Here is a 21,271-nt window from a genome sequence, read left to right as displayed (position 1 = left end):
CAATTTAATTTTTTTTAAAAGCCACATCAATAAAGCAATTAGGATAAATTCTGAATTTAATTTTTTTAAAAATAAAATAAATAAATTAAATTAAATTTTTTTATTCATTTCATTATTTTTCGGAAAAAACATGTTCATCTTCTTTGTGTTCTTCCCCAAAACAGAATTGGTCATGTTTATGTTCTTCATATTCTTAGTAAATTGATCATTTTTTTTCTTTGTCTTTCTTGTACTTTATTTATAACTAAACACATCAAAACTCATTGACATAGGGTGGCAATTTGTGTTCATGGCCGGGTTCGTGTCATGTCAACTTTAAGTATTCGACTATATAAATCAACACTAACTCAACGTATTTATTAAACGGGTCAAGGTTCCTTAACCCTAACACGACCCATTTATTAAACAGGTCAGTCGTGTCGATTTTTTATCAGATTTTATCAAAATGAAAATAATATATATATTTTTAATAGAAAATTCAGAATTAACAAGTAACTACATCACAAATAATCATTCAAAATTAAAGTATATCCCAATTCACAAATAATTAATCACAATATGTCAAAAAAAAAAAATCACAACTAATAATAATTTATATACCTAAAGTTTGTAGGATATATTGGTAAAATATCATTTAATTAAACGGGTTACATGGGTCAACGAGTTCTTATGTTGAACACTAACCAACCCGTTTATTAAAGAGTCAGTCATGTCAACCTGAATATGATGAAACCCATTAAGCCTCAATCCATAACCTGTTAATTTAGTGTCTATTGTGTCGGGTTCACAAGTCGTGTCCAATATGCCACCCCTACATTGACAGTTAAAAGAAATAAAATTTTACTATCCATTTTCTTGGCAACTAAACAAAGTTTTCAATTTCACAACCAAAAAAAAAAAAAAAAAGGATCAGTAACCAACCAAATTTTTTTATGTCAGATTTAAACATTTTTCACAAACCCAACAAATTCCCTTATACAAATACAACAAACCCAAGATCGGCTTTAGATTAACCCCAAGATAGAGAGAGAGTGAGATAGAAAGTGAGGAAGGAGAGGATTTGCATTCAATCCCAGATGGGCTTCACATCTACTAGAAAGCCATACCACACCCTACACACAGCCTTGACCCACCACCGCAAACACTGCTATCCCACATTACTCCATTGCTAGTCGAGGATCCATGTCATACCAACAATTTGGAAGAATGAAAGAAATAAACCATGGGTTCTACCAAAAAAAAAAAAAAAAAAAGAGGATGGAGAAATAGTGATATGGGAATAGAAGAAGAATGAGAAGAAGAAAGAAGAAAAAGAAAGAAGAAAGAAAGAAAGAAAAAGAAGAAGACGAAAGAATGGGAGGCGAAGAAACTGAGAGAACGAGATCTAAAGAAGAAAGAAAGAAGAAAGAAGAAAAAGAAACGAGTACAAACAAAAACACACTCAGATCTAAATTCCACCATTTTTTTAATTATGTTTTTTTTTTTTTTTAAATTGATATATATATATATATATATAAGTTAGAGGTTGACATGGATGATACGACATTTTTATTATTATTTTAATGGTTACGTTAGCATTTAGTGTGCCAAAAGTGCACTCCGTTTACTAAATAGGATATCTTCGTTACGTGAGTAATGGTAGGTACCAAAATGGAACGCTTTTTTCATCTATGAACTAAAAGCGATAAAATAAAAAACTATAGACCAAAATAAGAATATGATCAAATTATAAGGATGAAAAAGGCATTTCTACCCCAAAAATAAATTATATATATAATTTTTTTTTCTCAAGTCAGGGGTTTATTTAAACCCCTGGAATAGCTCTAGCGCGGCCCACAAGTCCATGATGGATAACATTTTTCTGAAAGTAAAACTACAACAATTTTTTTTTTTTTGGGGGTGATAGATTAAATGTTCAGCTATTGTTATTCAATTGTTCATGTTCTTTTCCCAGTAATCAAGTACTTTAATTAATTTATTGTTAATAATCCTTAACAAACTCAGGGCCCAGATTCTATTTCCAGAAACCTCTTGAGATAATGATGTCTAAATACAATATAATTTCTCCTTTAAAGGGGAAAAAAGTGGCAGCTTCAGATTAAAAAAATAGCAATGTTCATATATAATAACAAATCCAACTTGGGAAGTCAAAAGTGCCCAAATTCCTCCCTATATCACATGATTGGTCCTGTAGAATGGGCATACTTCACATTTCAAAAAAATAAAACATGATATGAAAAATTTTTCTGTAACCACATTGTTTCTAGGAATGGATGCAGGCCAGCCAAAAACAAAAATGAGGAGGGAATGAAAGCAAATTATATCAGCAAAAATTGAGTTTGGCTTACCTCCAGTACTTTTTTAACTGGAATCTTCTTTTGTTTTAATGAGAAACTGTCACATCACCCACTAACTAAATAAAATGTGGAGATTAAAACTCACTATCACTTGTTATTGTGTATTTAAAACAAAAGGAAATCTCCAGTTAAAAAAGTACTGGAGGTTTGCAAGAATTTGGCATTCAACCAAATATAAATTAATGAAAATTTATATTCAATAAATTAAAAAGAAAAGAAAAGAAAAGAAAAACTTTATACTTGTATTGAGGTCTAACAATTGGAAGCTCAACACACAAGAGGCCTACCAATGGAGAAAGAGAGCAAGGGAGAGAGTTCAAAGATGTTTGTGTTGGAACTTGGAAGACAGTTTATATAATATTTCTTGGTGCTATGCAAACAGAAGAAAGGGGGGCAAAAGCCTGGAGATTCTTTAATTAACATAGAAGTAGTGTAATTTCCTTTAGAATAAAGAAACGTAAAAACAGTACGTGTTCCTTGTATGTCCCATAGATTAGCAGCTCACTAGAACAGGAAACACCAACGAATAATTAGTTTATGGAATCCTAAGATCATTTCTAAAAATTTCATTGAGAAATTTTCGATTGATGTGTTTAAGTTTAGCTTACTTTCAATACTTTTAAAAAACAATCTCCTTTTATTTTAATCAGAGATAGCCACATCACCCACTAACTAAATAAAATGTGGAGATTAGAAACCCACTACAACTTGTCATTGTATATTTAAAACAAAAGAACATGTCCAGTTTAAAAAGTACTAAAAGTAAGCCAAACTCGATGTGTTTGATTCAAATTTTCATGAAAATCCATTTAAGACATTGGATGCCCACGGGAACCACCTTCCCACATATTTTGAGAATATGATGCCTATATGACTACGTGTATGAGGTTGTTTCTTCTATATTCTTCATTTAAATTAAAAAAAAAAAAAAAAAAATCTTTTGATGTGTGTAGAGAGATTTCCCGGCTATGGAATTCTAGTTAAAACCTAGCTACACAAAAATTTCCCAATCCCCAAAGTGGTTTAGCCATCCCTCACCCTTCCAACCCTTAAGTATAATTGGGAGAATGGGTTAGATTTCTTTTCGCCTTGGGTGGGTTTGAGTAACTTAAAAAAATAATGTTCTGTATGGAGAGTTTTTAAGGTAAATTTACTGTATAATTCTTATTTGTTTTTGAGAGGTCATTGTACAATTCCTAAAATATTAATTATTCATCACTCAATATTTTATTTAGATGAATTCAAGTAATAGTTCAGTAGTAATAGTATCCTTTATAGTGCCCTATGTTTGTGGTGTCCTATTACTTATGTATGATAAATTGTTAATAACGCTACCATAGGAATTTTGGAGAATTTTGATTTTTTTAAGGACATTTATAAATCGCTCTTGAACTTAAGCATGAGTGTCAATTTAGTCCTTGTTTAATTGTATTTTTATTATTTGAGTAATCAATCCTTGAACTTTAATTTTGACACAAATAAACCTTCTGTTAATGTTTTTCAATTATAAATTTACACAATGTGGAATCTTTATATAAAAAAAAAAAAAATACACAATTTGTAAATGTTCTACCACATATCTTAACCTCACTTAATAGTTGTGCATAACCCAATTTTTTAGGTATGTATTTTTATTTATTTTATTTTCAATTACAATTACTCAATGGAAATAAACTATTACAAAAAGAACCCTTAGTTAGTAGCTGTCAGCCTGCAATGACCCAAGAGAATATTTGATCCATATTGATGCAATGCAGCTTGTTTGGTAAGAGATTTTTAGCAACGTTGTTTAAGTGTTGTGAAAATAAATATGGATAAAAAAATATTATAAAAATACATGTTATATTATTTAAACAACAAAAATTATTATTTAAACAACAATAACAAACAAGCTCGAAGTTTTTGTTTTGTTTATTTGAGTAACCAAGGCCTAATCATGGGCTGGACTAGGCCAGGCTTTAACTAAGCTATTATGTTATAACATACAGGCCCATGGATTCTGGCTTTGTTTTCAATGCTCGAGCCCAATATTGTAAACAAGTCTTGGCCTACAGAATTAGATTAAACTACTTATAGTTTTTATTTTTATTTTTTATTATTTTTTTAATGTGAACTTGTAGTTTTTTTCATTGTACTTTTAAGCAACTTGTAGTACTTCTCTGCCTCTTTTGTTAATTTATTTCAGTTTGTGAAGACCCAAATGATGAATCTATTATAAAATATGCTCTTCCTAGAAAAGTAAATTGATAGAATTTTAGTAACTTATCTAATTCTTACCTTGAAACTGTGATATATATCTTACGCGTGTTACAACCTCCATTTTGTGATGCCCAAAAATTTAGTCAATTATCATAAAATATACTTAAGTTAGACTACAAAGGGTAGTTTGAAAATTTATGAGTACACTTTAATTTCAAATACAACTTATTAAATAATGTCCACTTAAAAAATTGAACTATTTAAACACGATCAACAAAAAGACACATGAAGAGTACATTTTTGAAAAATTTTTCCCTAGTTTCTCATTGGAAACATGAACAAGAAGCACATGTTATACATATTTAGATCCGAAATGAGTTTAATTAGACCTAAAACAATAAGATTTGCGGTTCATCTTTTTTTTTTTTTTTTTCTGGATTTTGTTAGACATCGTTAGACTTTGAATTTAAGAGAAAAGAGAGAGAAGCAGATGACCCTTGTATGACACAAATCAGACAGCATATTGATAACATTGTCTTTATTTAATCTTTTTTACATAAAATACTTTACAACCATATTCTTTCCAAAGGAAGAGATATATATATCCACATGTTCTGAAAGGACCTAGTTTATCAAATCTATATATAACTTACATGTTGAGGAACTTGTTACAGCCGTATATTAAAAACATGATGACATTGATGATTGATCTTACACCCTTTTAAGTAGCTATCTTTGGGATGCTTCACAATTTTTATCTAATTCACAAGTGCAGAAGAAGGTAGCCACTTTCACATGGGTAAAGTCACTTCCCTGCTTGAGTTGATTACAGAATATCAGATGTAGTTAAGTTGTTTGACTTATCAACATCATAATTTCCAAACTTCTCCCTTATAGGTGCAATATCATCTTCACTAATCTTCCCCATCTCTTTGAGCTTAAGTAGGATGAACTCAACAATACTATGGACAAAAAAAAGGGAAAAACAAGAAAGTTAAACTAAGCAAAAGAAATCCATACAATGAGATAATAAGTTGCGCACATAAATAAGAGAGCTTAGGGGGAAAAAAACTTACTCTACAGATTTATTTTTATCAAGATCTGCTTCCTCCAGATCTACATGTGTCAATTTCCGGCTAAGAACCCGCTTGACCAATTCACTTTGTGCTTTTTGAGCAAATAGCTCTGTAATGTAGGTTAAAAACTGAGCCAGAGAAATAGTACTTGCCAATATCCAAAACACTGCAAAAATACGCCCTCCTTTAGTTTTGAAGCTCTTATCTCCATATCCCAATGTTGTGATGGTTACACAAACACAATAAAATGCATCAATAAGGTCCAATTTCTCCACGGTAGCTAGGACGGTTGTCCCAGCAATCATGAGCATCAAAATAAAGATAAAGACCAATAAACACTTGCATTTCACTCGTTTATAATGCTTTTCATACTTGTTAGTATCAGCTGTTCTGGCATTTTGATCCGTATGGAAAGCATTTACTAGCATGTCTTCCTGCTTCTTCACGAAAGAGTCTGCTGCTTTGGACAGGCCTAGCACAACCAAGGCCATTCCCGTGAAGGCGAAAAAACAGACAAATATCTTGCTAAGGACAGTATTAGGCACAATGTCTCCATATCCAACAGTGGCCATTGTTACAATGCAGAAGTAGAGTGCATCAACAAGTCCATTTGTTTTGTGTCCCATCATCTGGGGCTCAAGGAGGTAGAAGCATACGGTTCCTAGTACTAAGTAGATAACGAAGACTATGGCTACTAGCATTAAAGTATGATGTGATTCCCAAAAATCAGATGTAGAAGAAGGACTTGGTTCAACGTTACTTGTCCCCCTAAAAACAGAATCAGCAAGGGGATCACTTCTGCAAAGCCGATAACTTCTCTTTGGAGCATCGGTCATACTTGCTTGAGGTGTACGATTTACTAAGCCTTCCTGAAATGGCCCTTTCCCTTTTGCATCATTGCTGGCCATGAAAATGTTTCTCGAAAAGAGGACCTGTGCAGTTGTATCATAGTTCAAAAAAGTAGCCTTGTTAGCCAGGTTGTTTATGTAATAGTACTTTCAAATGACCATCTAAACAACATTTACAAGCAATAAAATTTTAGTGTTTAAACAATTTACAATTATTAGCGCATGATAGATAACATTATTCTCATTTCTCACGGTAAAACTCAAGCATTAGTTTTTTTTTTTTTTTTTTGATAGATTGAAAGTTCTGCTTTTAAACATAATTGCCATTTGAACTGTTCGTGTTCTTTTCCCAGTTAATTGAAGTACTTTTATTAATTTATTGTTAATATTCCCTCCCAAATTCAGAGTCCGGATTCTATTTCCAGAAATCTCTTAAAATAATAGTGTCTAAATACAATATAATTTCTCCTTTTAAGGTAAAAACAGCTTCAGATAAAATAGCAATATTCATAAATAATAACAAATCCAATTTGGGAATTCAAAATAGCCAAAATTCACTCAGATATATCACATGATTGGTCTTGTATGATGGTCACACTTCACAAGTCAAATAATAGTACATTATATGAAACATCATTTGGTAACTTCGTTGTTTCTAGGAATGGAAGAAAATCACATCAGTAAGAATTTAGCATTCCAAAATATATAAATTAATGAAACTTTATATTCAAGGCATTAAAAGAAAAAAAAAAATGAAGCCCATAATGGATTTCCATGAAACAGAAAAACAAAAACCTTTAAACTTGTTGAGCTCTAACAATTGGAACTTCAAACACACAAGAGGGCTGCCAGTGAGGAGAGAGAGCAAGAGAGAGAGAGAGAGAGAGAGAGTTCAGAGATGGTTGTTCTGTAAGACAATTTATGTAATTCTTCGTGCTAATTATAGAAACAGGAAAATAAATTGTTTGGAGATTCTTAATCAACAGAGAAATTTTGAAATGTCCTTTGGAATAAAGAAAAAAATATTATTTGTACCCCATGTGTTCCATAGATTAGCAGCTCACAAGAAATATTCCTAAAGTCATTTCCAAAATCCAAATACTTCGTTGGTAAAATTTGATTGATGTATTTTATTTAAATTTTCCACAAAAAAAAAAAAAAAAAAAAAAAAAAAAAAAAAAATCTAAGAAATTGTATGACCATGGGAACCACATTCCCAGATAATTTGAGAATATGATGCCCAATTTCTTGTATCTCTTTTTTGTTTTTGCTTTTTTGTGTGTATGTAAACTGTGAAGATTCCTAATGGGAATCTAATTTTTTTGATGAACTCGGGGAGTCTACTTAAAACCTAGCTACACAAAGACTTCCCAATCCCGAAACTGTTTACACATCCCTCACCTTCCCAATAAAGCGTTATTAGATTTGCAGTTGATTTGGGTGGATTTGAATAACTCTAATGCTTCAACACGGGAAATCTCTAAGGTAAATAATACTTTACAATTCTTAAAATGGTTTTGATTATTATTTTTATTCATATAATCAATTATTCAAAAGATGTCAAATATATGGAATAAAAATTTTATATACATTTTTTGTGTTTCATTTCATATTCTATTAATCATAACTTGTCATGTATTTGATTTTTTTTTCCCCATTTTAACCTTAGTTGTTTTATAAAGAAAGTCCATCAAATATATAACAAGTTGTAATTGATGGAACACAAAAATATATAAATAATTTATATTCAAAATGATGATTTGTAAGAATATAAAATTATAAATGTTTTATGTTTGCTTGACTTGATGACTCAGTAAAATATAAACACTAATTTACCAATAAAGGGTCAAAATTTTAAAAAATCCACTGTAAAGTTAGCATAAGACATTGGGATGAATTTTAATACCAAAAACAAGAAAGTCTATACAAATAACATCCTTGAACATTAAAAGGAGTAACAATGTAGTCCTTGAATCAACCTCTAAAATTTAAAGTAGTGACAAATTATTTTCATTTTTTTTGAAATCAATATTTTCAATTAAAGATTAAGGGATATATTTACTTTATGTGTACTAGCATATAACTCCATGCAAACGAATGGATGCATTTAAAATTAAACAAAATTTTTATTAATAAAAATATGAATAATTAGTCAAATTAATTTCTTTTAAAGCACGTAACATATGCATTCATGCATACATATAGATACATTTAAAATTAAACACAATTTTTTAACATAAAATATAGATAATTAGTCAAATTATTTTTTTAAACTAAACGTAATTAGTCATATATTAAAATTCTTACATAAATTTAATACTACTTATGATGATTTTTTTTTTAATTTTTAATAAAATAGAATGTGTGGTGATTCTTGTTATGTGATAATTTTTATTTTATTTATTTTTTGAGAAACATATGGTGATTTTTATTGAGTATATGTAATTTTTTAAAAAAATTTATAATTCACTAATATTAGATTCTTAGTATTTTGTACTCATTAACTCACTTGACACAAAATTAAAAAAACTTAAGTAGACACATGACACAAACTTAAGTGAATAATTATTTTGTAGTTCCCACATAAATTTAGACACATGGCGGAAAATTGAATTATAATTTCAAATTCTAATACAATTTTCTCTAAACTTTACCTATTAATATATATATATATATATATAGATGACTTATAATTTTTTTTTTTTTAGTTATATGATTATATTTTTTATGATTTATTATATTAGACTCCTCGTTTTCTACACTAAATTAACTAATTTGGCATAAAAATTTAAAAAATTTAGATTAGATGGGACACTAGTGCAAAATTAAACTCTAATTGAAATTCAATTTTTATACTAAATTAACTCATTTGGCACAAAATTCTAAAATTTATATTAGATGAGATACATAGCGCAAAATTAGACTCTAATTGAATTCCAATTTGAAATTTTATTGGATTTTCTCTTTGCTTTACCTGTTATTATATATGTATATATATATATATATATATTAAAGCATGTAACACATGCATTCATGCATACATATGGATACATTTAAAATTAAACACAATATTTATCATAAAATATAGATAATTAGTCAAATTATTTTTTTTAAAGTAAATGTAATTATTCACATATTAAAATTCTTACTTAAATTTAATATTACTTGTAATAATTTTTTCTAATTTTTATAAAATAGAATGTGTGGTGATTTTTGTTTTGATGTGATTTTTATTTTATTTATTTTTTGAGAAACAGATGGTGATTTTATTGAGTATATGTAATTTTTTTTAAAATTTTTATAATTCATTAATATTAGATTCTTAGTATTTTGCACTCATTAACTCACTTGACACAAAGATTAAAAAACTTAAGTAAACATATGACACAAGTTTAAGTGGATAACTATGATGTAGTTCCCACATAAATTTAGACACATGGTGCAAAATTAGATTATAATTTCAAATTCTAATTCATTTTTCTCTAAGCTTTACCTATTAATATATATATATATAATATATATATATATATATATATTGTGGGGGGCAGAAACTCAAACTTATATATTGAGCCCAAAACTCTATGTAAAGGATACTGTATGTCCGAAGAGGCTAAAATTGTTGAGGAGTACTCCGCATGAAAGAAAGATACTTGGGAGTAAAGAAGATCCGTCCGAAGAAAGCGCCAGCGTTCGAAGAGATCATTCTCCTCGAATGTAAAGATTCTTAGTCAGACAAATATCTGGGGGGTTCGAATGAGCTTACTAGTGACTTCAGCAATCTGGATAAGCTTTGGACATGCTTGGAGATAAGAAGAATGGAGAAATATCTAAAAGGAGAAGCTGCCACCACCACATTAAATGCACTACATCTGCTTTTTTGGCCGCATTAATGTGGAGAAGGTCCCTGAACAGTGTAACTTCAGCTACCACCACTCACAAAAAGCTGAAGAAGATACATGACATAACATATACTCAAGTAGGTATACAGATGAAGAACAAGTGAACGATGAGGATGATAGGGAAGGATGCTATATAACGAAGAAGGACTCCTGATAGAAGGGGCAGAGAAAAATAGACGATAGAGAAAAAAGGGAGGCTTTACTGTAACTCTAAGAACTGTAATCACTACTCAATTTATCATAAACCTCTTCGGACTTCAATTCATTTCGTCTTTACGTGTATCTTTCTGCTGATTTATACTTGGAGGTTGTAACCAATCGTTGTTAATTCCATAATTAACCTAGCTCTATCATCCACACTCTACAAATTTATTGTTTTGGGCTTGGGCCACAAATCCTAACCCTACATATATATATATATATATAGATGTCTTATAAATTTGAATTTTTTTAGTTATATGATTATATTTTTTATGGTTTATTATATTGGACACCTCATTTTTTACACTAAATTAACTAATTTGGCACAAAAATTTAAAAATTTAGATTAGATAGGACACATGGCCCAAATTTAAACTCTAATTGAAATTTAATTTTTATACTAAATTAACTCACTTGGCACAAAATTCTAAAATTTATATTAGATCGATGAGACACATAGCGCAAAATTAGACTTTAATTGAATTCCAATTTGAAATTTAATTGGATTTTTTTCTTTGTTTTACCTATTATTATATATATAGATATATAGATGTGGTTCTGCGGCACATATCAAGAATTTTGAAAATGTCATTTTAACCATGTATAGATCACATGAGAAGAATCGTTAAAGATTTTTTTTATTAATTATTTTATTTTTAAAATGGGAGAATGGTTAGAATTTAATAAAATATTAACAGAATTTTTTATTTGTGACAATCTCAAAGTCGAAGGAATGAATAATTCAAATAAAAAGTTCAAGGATTAAATTCACATTCCCGTCGAAGCTCAAGGGTAATACCGTAATATACTAATAATATTTATAAAATTCCACAAAAAAAAAAAAAAAGGTTTTGTCTCCATAATTTTTCCAAATTTAAAGTTTGAATCTCTTTGCGTAGAATCTGTGATGTTCTCCCATGAAAATGGAGACAATCTAACACAAGAATATGATTAGCCTGGAAATTCCATCCGGTATTGAAATGCTAAGTATCATTACCCTAGTTTAGTATCTCATTCCTCGAATCACATTCTTCCATGTGCTATCAGTCAATAAAATGATGGATTTTATAATCTTGTATCCTATTCTTAGAAATCTAAATCTAAATATGGGATGCTTAAGGGGGACCCAGATTAAATAACCCTTAAGCAATTTGCTTGCCTTGCCTCTTTAAGATTATAGCTTCAATTATTAAACGCAATTCGCTATGTTTGCCCAGTATAATCTAGTCCTATAGATGAAAATGGAACTTTTTTTTTTTTTTTTTGGCCAAAAACATTCATTTTTTATTTCCCAGATATTGTAATAATTGATTGAATCATATTATTTGGTTATTTGAGTCATTAAGTGCATTACTCCAGAAATTTGTGATGGCCAATCGTGTTACATAAATCAGTCACCACAGTAGTAAGCATGCCCTTTGAATTACATGTAGCCATGCTTCATGCTTTGCTTTTTAAAAATAAATAAATAAAAGTCAGCATTCTTAGCAATGAAAATCGCTAATGAGTTAAAGAGGTTTAAAGTCTGTGTTGTGTATCTAAGAGTTAGACTCTTTTAGATATATACACTACTATTAAGTTCTTTAATACATTCTCCTCTCTTCCCGTGTATATATTAAAAATATTTAGTATTCTAAAAAAAAATAATCTTAGGTGAAATTTATAAAATAATCTCTTTTTATCACTTAATTATTTAAAATAGTATTGTTTTGAAATTATTCGGGAATGTAATAATTTTTTTAAAACTTTAAAATACTTGACAGTTAGGTTGAGTTTTAATTAAAAACATGTTTTCAAAGTACAATTTCAGCTGACTTGATTTTAGAAAAAAAAAAGTTAGATTCTGAAATAGTTTCAAAAAAAATGTCAATTTAAAATATTATTTTTGCAAAATTTACCAAAATTGACCTTTATGTCTATGTTATGTTATGGTTTTTTTTTTTTTTTTTTTTTAATGGTAATTGATGAATGAGAAAGCACTGCATGACACTAACAGGGTTTTTGTCGATGCTATATGCTAAAAATGGAATAGAAGTTTTGAATCTCCTATTGTGCCACTGGCACATAGGGTTATAACATTAGTGCAATTTTTTTTTTTAATAATACTAGAGATATAAGTTATATTACAAATTTTTTACAAACTGTTAATGGTAGTGAGTGATTATTAGTAAATGAAAAAATGATATTAATAGTGGGTCTAGATGAAAACCAATAAGAGGTTGGTCACATCAACCTTTTGTAAAATGTTGTAAAATGTTTTTGACTATACCATTACTTTTTTTTTTTTCAATTCTTCTTCAATTAATCTTAAATACTTAATACTTTCACAATCTTTGGTTTCCCAATTTAAGATCTACAATTACTCTCCTTCCTCATTTCAGTCATTTGCCTCTTCCACTCTCTATTAAATTCATTCAATTGTTATTCTAAAAAAAAAAAAAAAATCTATTCAATTGCTCAATCCATTAATTGTTTTTCTTATTTACTTGTTCTATTATTTTCCTAATTGATGTTTGATTTTTTATTTTTTGTTCTTCCCTCTTTCAACGCGTTCTCTCTCTCTCTCTTCTCAGTTAACTGTTACCAATTGTTGCGGTAAAGTATCTCAAGTACTGTTCTTTAGATCCCTTCTTAAAATTCAGTCATGTGACACTAAATTAAAAAATACACTTCTTTCCCATGAGAAAAATTTCACATGGTAGAATCTTAAAAAGGGAACTTAAGAAACAGCACTTAAGTATTGTACTAAGTCTTGCTCATTTCAAAAATTACATTTAGTACGCCACCTTACCAAAACGTCGTTTTCCTCTCTCTCTACCAAAAAAAAAAAAAAAAAAAAAACCTTTAAAGCAACCAAATTAAATCAATGACATGGAGACGAAGTCAACTTCAAGCGTCCTATATCTATGTTTTTATTTATTTATTTATTTTATTACTCCCTTATCTTCAAGCAAAGAGAATTAGAAGTATGTTAGAAAGAATTTTCACAATCTAATCCTTTTAGAGTGCAAATTACAGAATAAATTTGATGAGAACGTGAAGAATTTGATTTTCTTGCCATTTTAAAGTTTAGATATCTTATAAAGAAGGTAAAGAAAGCATATATAGTAAGTTGTTATTGGTAGAATATAAAGTAAAACACAAAATTTAGGACAAAAAATTATTCACTCCCACATGAGGAGTCCATAACATCCATTACAGTCCGAAGCTAAAGCAGAAAGCAAGTCCACAAAAGGACTACTAAAATATATATAATCCAAGGCAATGCTGGTCCATTTCTTCACTAAGGCATCAGCACACCTATTGCATTCCCTGAAACAGTGGCTCAACTTCACTTGCTGAAATGAGAGATGATGCCTGAATCATCAACAAGAGAAAACAAGGGATTATCAGTTGGAGTGGCATTGGACAAGATATCCACAACTAACTTAGCATCCACTTCAATCTCTACAGACTACAGGCCCGAGAGATAAGCTTTGACAGAGCACAAGTCCATCCCTTAAAAGCCCATAATTCCACAGCGAACTAAGGCCAACTTGTCAGAGAGTCTCAAACAAACAAACCAACGCACAAAATACCCTTAAATATAACAAACATAACATAGAAGCCCAACTAAGCATAAAATCAAACCAACTACCATACAATCTCAAAACAGAAAATCCTCAAATATACGCACATACATAAAAGTTGAATGTTACTATAGAAAGGAGAGAACGACACCACATTTCATACAAGCTAGTATACAGTTTAGGGGTGGCAAATGGGCGGGTTTGGGGTGAGCATAATTGGATTGGGCATACAAAACCCATTTACCCATTTAAAACCCATTTAACTAATTGCTTTTAACCCAAATCCAACCCAACCCAATTATTATAAGTAAACCCCAACCCACCCAATTACCCAATTATCAAAATTACCAAAATGCCACTAAAGTGAAAATGACCAAAGTACTCTAAAATATTCAAAAATGACCAAAATACCCTAAAACCTAAAAATTACCAAAATACCCCCAAAAACCCAAAAAATGACCAAAATACCCCCCCGAAACCTAGAAAATGACCAAAATACCCCTGAACCCCAAAAAATTACCAAAATACCCCCGAAACCCAAAAAATGACCAAAATACCCCTCCCCCCGAAACCTAGAAAATGACCAAAATACCCCTGAACCCCAAAAAATTACCAAAATACCCCCGAAACCCAAAAAATGACCAAAATACCCCCAAACTCCAAAAAATGACCAAAATACCCCTGAACCCAAAAAATGACCAAAATACCCTAAACCCCAAAAAATTACCAAAATATTCATCCCCCACTACTAAATAATTTGATATTTTACCTTTATTTTATTAAAAGATATATATTCATCCCACTACTAAAAAATATGGTTAGAAAAAAACATAGTGCAATAGCATTTTCTACTAGTTATTAGTATATTCCTTTTCTTTTCTAAGCTTAGAAAATCAGGGGGCCATCCTGGGCAATAATAAGATAAATTTCTTTGATTGGTGACAGCTGTGTAATTTACAAAAATCCAAAGAAATTGACATGATATTTAGGGCAGATTAGGAAGACAAATATCACAGTTTTTTTTTTTTAATAGGAATATCAAATATGACAGCTTTTCACAAATTTCTTTAATGACAAATTGACAAATTGTCCTAGTTTTGGAGGTGTGGCAATGCCAAGCAGAGGGAACTTCAGCCAGATTTATCCTAGTATAAATATTTCCAACTTGAATTAATTAACATGCCCATTTGCCAAACTCATCATCAGAAATTTCAAGATCCTTGGACATGAACTTGCAGGCCTTGAATCTATTGACCCCAGAAAGATACAGTGGAAGTTTTAGCCAAACTTCACATGATAGTCTTGGATTATTTTTAATATCATGAGAGTTACAGAGCCACATACACACAATATATATATAATTTCAATACAAAAAACCTACACCACAAAGGACATGGAACTGTGAAGATCTTTCATTGGAACAACTTATATAATGGAGCATGTGGCATTGTGGCAATCCTAGTATTAATGCTCAAAAATATGCAGATAGCTAGTTACAGCAGTAGCAACAAGAAGTTAAGAACTTCATCCAAAAAATAAAAAGCAATAAGTTAAGAAAAATAACAATGAAGTAGCATACTCAACAAACAAAGCTCCCACCATGCAAAACACTGACTTTATGAAAAATAAATAACTTAAACATCACATCAAACTCAAAAGGACAGTTAGCAAAATAGTCTCGAAGAACTGAAATATTTTCAGTGAAGCAGTCCCCCATTAACTCATAAGGTTTTGCCAGAAACACATAGAGGTGAACAATGGAAGCAATGGCCATCTGCATTCAAAATTCACAAAATCACACCTAATGGACTTATATTTAAGAAATCTCAAAAGGCATAATAATTAAAACAATAACAATTAGCTCCCACTGCCAAAACCTATAGAAAAATTACACAAACAACAAAAAAATTTACCTTAAAATAGCTTCCTTTCACCTAATCCTCATCAACATATGAACTAGATTGAGATATGCACAAGTTGCCAAAATCCTCCACAAGGCTTTCTTCCTCAAAATCATGTATAGCTGAAAAAGGAAAGCAAAGCATTTATTAGTACATCAAATACAGATTAATGAATACAAGTTGACTGTGGGGTAGTTTGTCCCAGAGAAAAGCTTGGTGACATCATAAAATGGTTCCAAAACCCTTGCTATCTTCTCCACCCTATCCCATATCAATCCTACTCAAGTGAGAAAATGCACCTCGATACTTAAGACAAGTATCAATCATCAAGTATGTTGAGTTCCATCTTGTTGGGACATCTTGGCGTACTTTCTTACTTGTCAAAAAAGGAAGCTCTGAAAGACATTGAGCAAACCTCAGCTTCCTATGATCCGAACCTCTCACATATTTAACACTTTCACATAAATTATACACAACCTCATTTATGACTTTTAATCCATCTTGTACGATAAGGTTTAATATGTGTGCACCACAACGCATGTGAAAGAACTCACCACCATAAGGTAAATAAGGTCTAAAAGAAGGGTGTCTCTTTAAATGACTCACCAAAGTATCATTATATGAAACATTATCTAAAGTAATGGTGAATACCCTCTTCTCAATGCCCCACTCTTTTAGCAAACCTAACAACCTCTCTGCCAATATAACACCACCACGTGGAGGTGGCACATGACAAAAACTCAAAACTTTCTTCTGCAACACCCAATGTTCATCAACATAATGTGCTGTAAGAACCATGAACTCATCAGTGTTAGGTGAAGACCATAAATCTGATGTTAAGCAAAACCTCCCAATAATTGACTTTAAATCATGCTTCAGATTTTCCTTTTCTCTCCTGAATATTTTTATCACATTCGATTTTGCAATGTTCCTATATATAGTCTTAACATCAGGATTCAAATAACAATGAAGTAACCTATTGTTCTCATGTTCTGCAAATGAGAATGGATAGTTGTGCCTAATGATTGCCAATGCAACCATTTCCTTATACGTAGCTTGATCTAAAGGCTGACGAGACACACTTTGATTGTCAACCTCATGGCATTTTGCTCTATGACGCAACAAAGAAGTAGTGCCACTAGAACCGGCAATAAAAGAATTTTGACATTTTTTACACTTTGCTCTCTCTTTCCCATCAGAACCTATAGGTAATATTTCAAAATCCGACCATACAGAAGAAGTCCTACATCTCATTCTTTTTGGAGCACTTGAAACTGTATCACCATACTCATCATTTTCTTCATTCATTGAATCCATATCTAAAATGTAAAGGAAAACAAAACCAACAAACAAACAAACAAACAAAAAACTTAGCATTTTGAACCATTTTAAAGCCTGACCACTCAAATAATTTGGCATAAAGAATTATAGGTAAACAATGTTGCTTGTGCTGTGTTACAACTTACAAGTTCTTAATCTTACAAATAAATAATTATAAGTTAAAACAGAAAATGCCAAACAACATATGCAAATTATCCAAGTTTAATTGCTTCTTAAAATCACAAGAAAGAATAACCATATTTTAATAATGTACCATAAAGCAGGGATTTTTTCTTTTAAAGTGCTTTGATCCTGCAATTTAATTTAAGTGAGAAAACAAATTTCCACTTTTAGCCTAGTAGTAATACTGTGTAAGCCAACTCGAATACCCTCGGGGGGCCTACCCCTTTTTTTATGATAATGAAAGTGAACTCCAAGGATTGCATCATTGCAACAAATTCATTACAACTTCTAAATCCAATTCACTAATTCATTCAACAAAAATACTCAGCATCCACTTACAGGAAAAACACATATCATGCTTTGATATGTCACTAGTTAGAATTGGATTTGTGGTATGGTTGAATCTAAAACCCATACCAATGGGCCACCTGGTCACAACTGTTATTTTAATCCCTAATTTTAAGATTTTATTTATCTTTTAGAAAACATAGAAGTTCATTCAACGAGCAAGAGAACAGGAATACCTCTTCCAGTAGTCAATAAGTTCGAGTTAGTAAGCAGTATCCAGCAACAGTAATTAGAAATTCAATAGTGACTAAAGACATCCAAAAACACTTAGCAGCATTTTAATATTTGTTGTGTTATGCTATAATGGAGTTAAAATTAGTCATACGGTTTTGTAGTGGTGAAGTGGTAAAAATATAGAGACTAGATGTATGGTCTACTCAAAAGATTTCATCTAGATGTATGGTCTTTCTTGTGATTGTACTTAGTCTCATATATTTTGTTCACATATGACTATTCACTTTTTATGGACTGTGAAGTTGGATTGGGTTATTCTTCATTCAAAAGCTTACATATGCAGTTCTTAATCAGTTGTAAGAGTTATAGACATACTTAGGCCAACAACCACCCTGTGATAATCTGATTTGTTCTAAATTTTTAATTAATTTTGGTAATTTTAATAAAAAAAATTTTGTCAAAACCCGCCCATTCAGTGCTCTGATTGTTGTAGACATGTTGGATCATCTAATTTGAATGATATCTTAGAAGGCCATGTAATGGGCAGCTCTGCATTTAATTGATATCTTTTGATATCACAAAAGATATCAATTATAAATTTAGTGATAAGAAGGAAAAAAAAAAAATGTAAAGCAAAATCATTGCATTCCATGATATCCTATCTCTCCTTGGCATTCTATCAAACACTAACCGTGCACTTTGAACATCACCACATTTCACATACATGGTAATCAATGCATTCACCACATCCACATTTGACTCAAACCCAACTCTGCTTTTGCTTACCCACCCACCAACACATTCCAAGAAAACACATCCCGCTCCTCCATCTTCCCAAACACATACCAAGCATTACCCAGATCACCAAACCTCACAAACATACTCAACAAAGCATTACTGATGCTTACAGAAAAGATAAAATTAGAAGATGTAAACTGTTTGGTAACTGAGAAAACGAAGGAAAGCAAAAGAAGACTTTTGAGTAACTAAAGAGAGGAACCAAATCCAAGATTCGAAGCTTACCGATGAGTGCTGGAGTGACCGGAAAGAGATAACGTGAATATTCCGGCTAACAACTCAGAAATCTGCTGAAGCTTTGAAGAGTTTTGATGTGTTCGAAGCTTTGAAGCCGCTGAAGCCGTGATTGGAGGGCGAGAAACTGAGGGAAAGTGAGGGAAAATGAAAACTTAACCTAGAAACGTCTGAGACTTTGAGGTGAGGGCTGGGTCCTTTTTTTTTTTTTTTTTTTTTTTTTTGTGGGATGGCCTAGGTTGAGTTTGTTGGGTTATTATTTTGGGTTAAACGGGGTTCAATGGGTTTTTAATTAAAACCCAATTATTTTTGGGTCTAATTGGGTTGATGCCCATTTAACCCAACTAATAATTGGGTAAGTTTGGGCTTAATTAGAGTGGGCGGGTTTAAGTAAGCAAATGGGTTGGGCTTATTTTGCCACCTCTAAGTATACTAAACTCTCCGACATACACCATTCTAACACTTAGCTGTAAGATAAAGGCTAATAATCTTAGTAGAGAAAAAAAAAAAAAGCTGTCACTTTCTACAATACCTTGTAGGAAACATAAAGAAAAATTGTTGAATACTATATATTGCAAAATACTTTTATTTCTAAGGCAAGATTATATAAAACCATGACACATATTATTCTAAAGAGAAATTTGTCAAACTCACCAATTAGAGCACCCTTAAATGCATTAATTTCTTCTTTTCCTCGATCTTGGATTATTATGCCTTCTCATCTTTCCATTTCGATCTCCTTCAACAAACCTTAGAAGCCATTGAGGTGTTCCCCCTTTAACACAACACATCCCGTAGTCAATCCAACCAAAATCCACATCCATAGCCCATTAACACGACTTTCCAACTAAATCCACTTGCAAATATTGAATCATTGTCTTCTTCGAATATTAATGGTAGTGGTGGCAACAGATCATTAGTGCTACATTTGATTTGCAAATTAAGGAAGTCCACACAATCCCAAATTGTCATAATATGAGTCGTTTTCAAATGTACCAAATTGCTTGCCTTGAGGTATGGGTCCCATAAGCTTGTTTTGTGAAAGGTTTAACTTGGCCAAAAATGTTATACTAGTTAATTGAATAGGAATTTGTCCAGTGAGCCTATTGGAAGAAAGGTCTAAGGATTCAAGCTGTGACAAATTTTTCAATGATGACGGGATATGGTTGGTTAGGCTATTATGGGAAAGGTTGAGCAAGTGAAGAATTATAAGCCTTCCATGTTCTTTTGGAACCTCTCCTTCAAATTTGTTACTCGAAAAAATCAATTGTGTGAAGTTTAATCTCCAACCCTTTCACTGTTAACACCACAGAATCTTGATAATAAGAAAGTTCACCCAATATTGTGGTTCGTGTTTACTATCTTCATTAATCATCATGGCATTCAAGTTTTCAAAATAAAATCCTTGTAAAAGACCAGTAAACTCATTATGAGAAAGGTCAAGAATTCGTAGCTTATGAAAAATATTCACTAGTGTTATGATTCCCTATTGACCATAGAATCTTTTGGATTTCAAGACAAGAACATGTAGATTGGAAGAGCTTCCAACCAATAGGGAAAACGATCATTTATCTGTTATTTCCAAGGTCAAGAACTCCAAATTTACAGTTGACCAATGATTTTGGTAACAATCCTTCTAATTGATTGTCAATGAAGACGAGTTCTTAATTGATAACAATTTGCAAATGTATCAGGGATGGTGCCGTGAAAGTTATTCATTTGCAAATCCATCACCCCAAGATATCACTGAAATTTCCACAACATTTGGAATCTTACCGCTCAAACTATTATTAGATATATCCAAGATATGAAGGAACTTACATTGCAAATCGCATCAGGGATGGTATCGTGAAAGTTATTCATCCCAAATTCATCACCCGAAGATGACTGAAATTTCCCAAACATTTTGGAATCTTACCACTCAAACCATTATTAGATATATCCAAGATTACAGGAAACTTACATTGCAAATCGTATGTGGATCTCACTGGTCGCGTCTGTTGTTTAGAGATAGAGAAAGATAAATGGAAAGTTGGAAGTTGTTGTATACTACCTAAGAGCTGATTGTCATTCAGATTAATTGATTCAAAGACATGGCTTCTGAATCTCGGCGGGTAATTCACCATAAGCGATTGTTTTACCGCAAATAACCAGGGGCGGAGCC

General features: G+C 31.2%; 1 protein-coding gene and 1 long non-coding RNA gene across 2 annotated transcripts; both read right to left on the bottom strand.

The window, feature by feature from the left end:
- Positions 1 to 5,063: 5,063 nt before the first annotated feature.
- LOC112014089 (two-pore potassium channel 1-like) lies at positions 5,064 to 7,424 on the bottom strand. The gene is made up of 3 exons (XM_024046468.2): positions 7,276 to 7,424; positions 5,633 to 6,564; positions 5,064 to 5,518 (listed from the first exon to the last, which is right to left on the bottom strand). Exons 2-3 carry the CDS (start codon positions 6,538 to 6,540, stop codon positions 5,383 to 5,385), a joined length of 1,044 nt encoding a protein of 347 aa, XP_023902236.2. The 5' UTR covers positions 6,541 to 6,564; positions 7,276 to 7,424; the 3' UTR covers positions 5,064 to 5,382.
- Positions 7,425 to 15,539: 8,115 nt separating this feature from the next.
- Positions 15,540 to 19,330, bottom strand: LOC136067632 (uncharacterized). Its single transcript, XR_010629065.1, has 3 exons — positions 19,099 to 19,330; positions 16,063 to 16,172; positions 15,540 to 15,923 (listed from the first exon to the last, which is right to left on the bottom strand). It is a non-coding gene; the product is annotated as an uncharacterized LOC136067632 (long non-coding RNA).
- Between the last annotated feature and the right edge of the window lie 1,941 nt (positions 19,331 to 21,271).

Source organism: Quercus suber, unplaced genomic scaffold (assembly GCF_002906115.3).
Source record: "Quercus suber isolate HL8 unplaced genomic scaffold, Cork oak 2.0 scaffold_80, whole genome shotgun sequence".
In the NCBI taxonomy this organism is placed as follows: Eukaryota; Viridiplantae; Streptophyta; class Magnoliopsida; order Fagales; family Fagaceae; genus Quercus; species Quercus suber.
The sequence above is the reverse complement of the archived record's forward strand: the minus strand, read 5'-3'. Positions and strand labels throughout refer to the sequence as shown.

Excerpts from the sequence above, each read along its gene's own strand:
- LOC112014089 (XM_024046468.2), bottom strand. The coding sequence starts at position 6,540 with ATGGCCAGCAATGATGCAAAAGGGAAAGGGCCATTTCAGGAAGGCTTA. Across the intron at positions 5,519-5,632 it reads GATAAAAATAAATCTGTAGA|TATTGTTGAGTTCATCCTAC; the intron begins GTAAGTTTTTTT and ends TTTTGTCCATAG.